The 7,369-nt window shown below is 46.3% G+C and overlaps 1 protein-coding gene across 5 annotated transcripts in view; it reads left to right on the forward strand.

Moving 5' to 3' along the window:
* The window catches only part of PRR14L (proline rich 14 like), a 70,586-nt gene extending 63,560 nt beyond the window's left edge, over positions 1-7,026 (forward strand). For all 5 annotated transcript variants that reach the window (XM_017499503.2, XM_017499501.2, XM_037728179.1 and 2 more), the window contains exon 9: positions 2,573-7,026. In XM_017499503.2, coding sequence (XP_017354992.1) covers positions 2,573-2,849 — 277 coding nt within the window. In that variant the 3' untranslated portion in view covers positions 2,850-7,026. The remainder of the gene's footprint in view (positions 1-2,572) is intronic.
* Positions 7,027-7,369: the final 343 nt, after the last annotated feature.

The following is a 7,369-nucleotide window of genomic DNA, read 5'->3' on the forward strand; positions in this document are numbered from 1 at the left end:
AAAAAAAAAAAAATTACCCAGGCATGGTAGTGCATGCTTATAGTCCTAGTTACTTGGGAAGCTGAGGTGGGAGGATTGCTTAAGCCCAAGATGTAGAGGCTATAGTGAGCTGTGATTGTGCCACTGCACTCCAGCCTGAGTGACAGAGTGAAACCCTATCTTAAAAAAAAATTTTTTTTTTAAAGATGTGTCAAGGCTGGGTGCAGTGGCTCATGCCTGTAATCCCAGCCCTGGAAGGCTGAGGAGGGCAGATCACTTGAGGTCAAGTTTTCAAGACTAGCCTAGCCAAAATGGTGAGACCTCATCTCTACTAAAAATACAAAAAAAATTAGCCAGGCATAGTAATGCATGCCTGTAGTCCCAGCTACTTGGGAGGCTGAGGGAGGAGAATCGCTTGAACCCAGGAGACGGAGGTTGCAGTGAGCTGAGATCATGCCACTACACTCCAGCCTGGGCAACAAGAGCGAAACTCCATCTCAAAAACTAGAAATAAAATAAAATAAATAAAGATGAGCCAGATACTTACATACTAAGGTAGGACCATTTTAAAGGTTAAAGTCAAAACTCACAGTATATAGGACAGTGTGTATGTAATTTCTGTTTTAGGAAAAAAAAAATGGAGGCTATACGCCATGGGTCAGCAAACCACAGACCAAATCCTGTCAGTGGTTCATTTCTGTTTTATGGCCTATAAGCCAAGAATGATTTTTATACTTTTATTTATTTATTTATTTTAATTTTTTTCTTTTGAGACAGAGCCTCACTCTGTCACCTAGGCTGGAGTACAGTGGTACAGCCTCAGCTCACTGCAACCTCTGCCTCCCAGGTTCAAGCAATTCTCCTCCCTCAACCTCCTAAGTAGCTAGGATTACCGGCATGCCACTACCATGCCTGGCTAATTTTTGTATTTTTAATAGAGATGGGGTTTCACCATGTTGGCCAGGCTGGTATAGACTTCCTGGCCTCAAGAGATCCTCCCGCCTTCGCCTCCCAGAGTGCTGGGATTATAGGCAGTGCCACCGCACGTGGCAGATTTTTACACATTTAGAGGGCTGTTTAGAGAAAGAAGGAGGCCCCTAAGTGCAGTGACCCATACTGGTAGTCCCAGCTACTAGGAAAGCTGAGGTGGAAGGATTGCTTGAGCCTAGGAATTCAAGGCCAGTCTGGGTAACATTACGAGACTCTGTCTCTTAAAAGAAATAAAAGAAGAAATAATTTGTAATAGAGACTTCTGTGCTCACAGGGTTTGAAATGTTTTATATCTGGGCATTTGCAGAAAAGGGCTGACCCCTGATAATACATGTTTATTTATGCATGTCTATACTTGAATGACTTTTGGGAGGATACACAAAAAAGTGTTATTGGTGTTGCCTATGGGATTGATGTTATTTTATTCTATACTCTTCATGCAGTGTGAATTATGTTCATCTAGCATATATATGGGGTTCCCCCAGTCCTGACAAAAAAATAGATACTACTAGTCAGAGGACACAACAATCAACTCTAAGGAGTTAGCACAAGTAGCCAGGCACGGTGGCTCACGGTGGCCTGTAATCCTAGCACTTTGGGAGTCCAAGGTGGGTGGATCACGTGAGGTCAGAGGTTTCAGACCAGCCTGGCCAACATGGCGAAACCCCACCTCTACTAAAAATGCAAAAATTAGCCAGGTGTGGCTGGCCACAGTGGCTCACACCTGCAATCCCAGCACTTTGGGAGGCTGAGGCGGGCAGATCACTTGAGGTCAGAGGTTTCAGACCAGCCTGGCCAACATGGCGAAACCCCACCTCTACTAAAAATGCAAAAATTAGCCAGGTGTGGCTGGCCACAGTGGCTCACACCTGCAATCCCAGCACTTTGGGAGGCTGAGGCAGGTAGATCATGAGATCAGGAGTTCAAGACCAGCCTTGCTAAGATAGTGGAACCCCGTCTCTACTAAAAATATAAAAATTAGCTGTGTATGGTGGCAGGCACCTGTAATTCCAACTACTTGGGAGGCTAAGGTAGAGAATTGCTTAAACCCAGGAGGCGGAAGTTGCAGTTAGCTAAGATCGCACCACCACATTCCAGCCTGGGTGACAGAGTGAGACCCTGTTTCAGAAAAAAAACTTAGCTGGACGTGGCGGCTCATGACTATAATCCCAGCTACTTGGGAGGCTGAGGCAGGAGAATTGCTTAAACCTGGGAGGTGGAGGTTGCAGTGAGCCAAGATCGTGCCACTGCATTCCAGCCTGGTTACAGAGCCAGACTCTGTCTCAAAAAAAAAAAAATTAGCCAGGCATGGCGGTGCATACCTATAATCCCAGCAACTTGGGAGGCTAAGCCAGGAGAATTATTTGAACTTGGGAGGCAGAGGTTGCAATGAGCTGAGATCATGCCATTGCACTCCAGCCTGGGCAACAACAGCAAAACTCTGTCTCAAGAAAGAAAAAAAGAAGAGTTGGCACAAGTAGCTTTCAGTCCTTGTTGACTAGAAAGGTTGTTGACCCAGGAATGTCAACATCCTGACCCTTGTTGACAGGATGGGCCATGTGAGTCAGTCTGTTGGTAATTCCATTTCATGCTTTATCCTTAGGTGTTTAGAGACCATCTTTGAGGAACCCAAGGAACGAAATGGTACGCTAATCTCAATCAGCCAACAGAAGAGGAAGCGAGTTCTAGAATTTCAGGATTTTACAGTCCCACGAAAGAGGAGAGCTCGAGGTAAAGTCAAGGTGGCAGGCAGCTTTACGAGGGCCCAGAAGGCAGCTGTGCAGAGTCAAGAGCTGGATGCTCTTTTGATACAGAAACTAATGGAACTGGAGACCTTCTTTGCCAAGGAAGAGGAGCAGGAACGATCATCAGGTTGTTGAGGGGCAATTCAGTTTCGAGGTCTCAATTATAGTTTGGTTTTTTTTTGGACCTCCTTGGAAGAGGTTGCCTAATTTTGCCCTACCGCCAAACCACTCAGAAATGCACAGTCCGTGAATTTTTACCTATTTCAAGGTGCAACCTTTTTAGAAACTGGTGAAGGAGGGTCCTCTACTTTTACTGCTGAGTATAGAACCTCAGGAATGCTCCCTTTCTCCTGGAAATGGACCTGAACGACATCCAGCCTCCTCCTCTCAGTCTCTGCCATCCATAGGAGGAAGCAGCAGCCTATCTTCAGTAACACTAGGATTCCAAGGACTCACAGGATTTGCACGTCCATATGAAAGTTCCACTTTGTTTATGGTGGTGCTAGACCAAGATTATTAGAAACGCGGCCTAGGGAGGGGGACCTGGCGTCCTGTCCTGCGTGGTCTAACTGGCTCATTTCAGTAGTTGAGGAAAGATGAGCTGTTGTGTTTTCTAATCTTTTGTCTGCCCAGAACCTGTTGATGTGAGTATATGTGAGAGAGAGAGAGAGAGAGTGTGTGTGTGTGTGTGTGTGTGTGTGGCTTTTTCCCATCGTTTTCTCCCCTCTGTGACTGTGGGTCACTAGTGCCAGAGGAGCCCGTCCAGGCCCCATTCGAAGTAAGTTGCACTTTTTAATGTTGTGGTGTGGATTATTTTCATTTGTTTTATTTTTTCTTTTCTTTTTTGTTTTTCTTTTCTGTTTTGTTTTTGTACTATTATTGCTGCATGTTTGGAGCCTTTAAATGTGATTTTAGAACAGTTTTTTAAGGAGAAAAACAATACATGTCTTAAGAATACATGATAGGCATTTGACCCAGTTGATCGGTGCATGGAAGAGACATTTTCCTATTCATGTGTTTCAGGCAATCCCTTCCCCATCTCCAGTTTCTAGTGTAGCTCATTAGAGGGAGCACTTTTTTGGGTTCTTATTCTTGCCCACCAAGTACATGTATTTATTTTCGTGATTTAAGTAAAAGCAGGTTTCTCTCCTGATCATTGAGAAAATACTAAGGTTGGGTGTGGTCTTAATGGTTTTTATCTGAAATGGCGTTAGGTAACAAAATTGAGTACAACGGCACGGGCTGTGATACAGGCTGACCCAGAGTGTTTGCGGCTCTCCAGGCAGCTTGCTTCAAGAGTGGAGAGAGCAGGTGAAGGAGTGGGACCCCGAGCACTGGGCCTTCTGCAACCTGGGGCCTTGGGTGAAGTGCCCATTGAGGGCTACCTCATTGTACCCTGGGTTCCTATGTCACATCTGCTGGAACTGTTGAATGCCAGAGTTAACCAAGTTTCTGAGTTTGTGACTGCAGGAGTCTGGGCAGAGAGATGCTGTGGATCAGCAGCCTCAAGTTCTTGTTTCTTTTCCATTGAAGTCCTGTGTGCCCATATCCTGCTCCCCTTCCCCTCCTCTAGGGGTTTCTGTTTCTCTCTCTCTCTCAAAACAAGAGTTTAGAGAATTAACATTCCTTGGCTGGTGAGTGGGACGCTAAAGTCAGCATCAGGACACCAGCATCACCTTTTCCATCCTCCTGGGAGCCACTGCCATGGAGCAGCCACCTCTGGGAAGTGTCAGAGTTTTAGAGACATTTCCAAGTCAGTCTGTTAGAGTGAGTGGCATAGCCTGGAATGTTGGCCAGCTCTCCTAGGTTTCTTTTACTTCCCCATTTGCTAGTGGATGGGGAGATGGGGTGGGGGTGGGGGGGTCTCTATGTGCCTTGCCTTTGCAGGTTGACAGTCTGTGCCACACTGGAGCAGAAAAACTGACATGAGCCAGAAAGAAAAGTGTGCCACGTCTGTCTTCTCGGCCCACTGCCTCGAACATAGCATTGAGACAAATACACATCCATGGAGGCTTCCAAGGCCATGGCCAAATACAATTAGAAGAGGGCCAGGTTTTCACACTGGCTCTGAATGATGCTAATCAGATTCTGTCATTCTACATCCACTTTGCCCAGACTGTGTAGACACGACCTGTGTTTCACCCAGTACCTCTCCCTTTCTGGGACAGGGTTCTTAGACACTAAATGTTTCTCTCTGACTTGTTTGCTTGAGGGAGTGGGATGAATAGTACATTGTGCCCTTGTCCCGGCATGTTTAGGGAGCTCCTGCTGGACAGGTTGCAGACTAGCAGTGAGTCAAAAGAGCCCTGTTTGCCAGCTCTGTTGCCATTGTAGATGCAGTGATGTGGCAGTTGTGTTTCCCAGAGACAACAGTGGAGGTTGGCACAGCTGTGGTATCATGGCAGAGATAGTTTCAGCTGTGCACATTACAGGCGTGGCACTCAAAGGGCCAGGAGCAGCAGTTTGGAACATGGGTGCCTGGGAACAGGGGACTGGATGAAACAGCTGAGCTAGCTGAGCCCCTTCCTTGTCCTGACAGTGTAGAAGAGAAGTTGCTCTGAGGCCAGCCCTGCCCTTTGTTGAAATTCTTGCCTACCCTCTGGCTAGGGCCCTTCCCCTGCTCCAAAGTTGAGAAGGGGGTCTCCCTACAGCAAACTTGAAATTACACCTGAAGGTGATGTATATACATAGGCTTCAGCTGCGCTCAGCCACACCTGTCTTAACTTTCAGTTTCACCACTGACCTAGCCAGCCACAGTGCCGTCGGGTCCTCCAGGCCCAAAGTCCCTAACCATGATGGGACATGGTTATCGGCTGCTGGCATACCACCTACCTGCCTAGAGCTACAGGAGGTCTGGTTCTGGGATGGAGTTGGTACAGATTCTGATTATGGGAACTTCCCTCCCCAAGTGGTGGGAAGTTACAGTTAATTACAACTTAGCTATCACTCACCTCTGGAGGATTAGTGTTTTTAATATGGGAAAGAGGAGAAATCTCAGGTCCAATCAGGGTTCTGCCCATCAGCTTTTCACTGAAACTTTGAACTGTTTTTTTTTTTTTTTTTTTCCATTTTTAAGTTTCTAGCTGTGTTTGCCTCCTCCCCCCACATTCCCTCCTCTTTTTTGCTTTTGGTCCCCTTTCCAGCTTCACGTCTCCATGAATTCGATGTACCTCATCGCCTGTTAAAGCAGATCATGTCCACTTTTCTTACTGACCTTACTCTAAGCTATGGCAGCGGAGGGAGGTACAGTGAAAAGACATGTAGCATTTGCCTTATTCGGAGCCTGAAGAGCCCAGAAACTCATGCTGTGAATCCCAAAACTCAGCGCTCCTCAAGAGCTGTGAAAATCATGATACTTTGTCACAATTTTGCCTGAAAGGGTCTTTGGCATGGGTGCCAGAGCCAACCTGAGGTCCATTCCAGATCCCACTCTCTGGGTGTGAGACCTCCTGAGTGGCTCCTTCCTCACCCACTGGGCCAAGAGCAGCAGGGATTGTGCAGGATGGCAGCAGCAGATCCAAGGCCGCAGTGCAGCCCATGGAATGCATGGCCGTCACTCTGTCTCCAGGCTGGGATTCCGTCTCATAATCAATGCCATGTACATTAAGATCCACGAAAGACCAACTTTTAGGCAGTGATGCTTGCCTCCCATTCCCTGGGGGTGGGGGGAGTATGCAGTTGGTTCTTTCCTTAATTCCCTTGTTCTGTTTTGTTTCTGTAAGCTTTTCCCCTGGTATCATGGAAAGGACCTCTTAAATAACCACATTGTGGGTGGCTGTATCCAAAGTTTAAATAATTGGCCAGAAGTACAGAATATCCTTTCCTGGATTCATGTCAGGAAAGGGCTCCTTGCCAGAACTGAACTTGTTATATAAAAACCTGGCTAGGGAGATTTAGTTTTACTAAAATTACAGTTTAATGCTACCATCTAGCTACAAATTGAGCAACAAAAGCTATTCAGATGATGAAGCGGGGTCCCCGTTGAGCAGGACATCTAGCACAGTGTGCTCTCAGATTTTATGCTTGTTGATTGTGTGTCTTCCCAAGCCCCTCTCTGGTGCTGAATTGGATTTGGATTCTTGGTGAGAAGTCTTAGCATCTCCTTGGGCTGGTCTGGGCCAGTAAAAATCGCTGCCTGACATGTTTCTATATTATCATGGTCAGTAGTTCAGTGAAATTTGTACATTTTTGGTAACATTGGCATACATGATGCCCCTGCAGTTTCTTTTCTGTTTGGTAGTTTGTGACTCTAAAATTTCCATTGTTATGTGTGTTAATTTATGAAAATAAATTTTTTTGAAAACCTTTCAAATTACTCTCAAGGCTTCTTACTTTGTTCTTGTGGCTTGGTGGTAAGTTAAAATAGACATTCCACCAGACACGGTGGCTCACACCTGTAATCACAGCACTTTGGGAGGCCGAGGTGGGCAGAACACGAGGTCAGCAGATCGAGACCATCCTGGCTAACATGGTGAAACCTCATCTCTACTAAAAATACAAAAAATTATCTGGGCGTGGTGGCACGCGACTGTAGTCTCAGCTACTAAGGAAGCTGAGGCAGGAGAATTGCTTGAACCCAGGAGGTGGAGATTGCAGTGAGCTGAGATCACACCACTGCACTCCAGCCTGGGCAACAGCAAGACTGTCTCAAAAAA

This window comes from Cebus imitator, unplaced genomic scaffold (assembly GCF_001604975.1).
Source record: "Cebus imitator isolate Cc_AM_T3 unplaced genomic scaffold, Cebus_imitator-1.0 Scaffold258, whole genome shotgun sequence".
In the NCBI taxonomy this organism is placed as follows: domain Eukaryota; kingdom Metazoa; phylum Chordata; class Mammalia; order Primates; family Cebidae; genus Cebus; species Cebus imitator.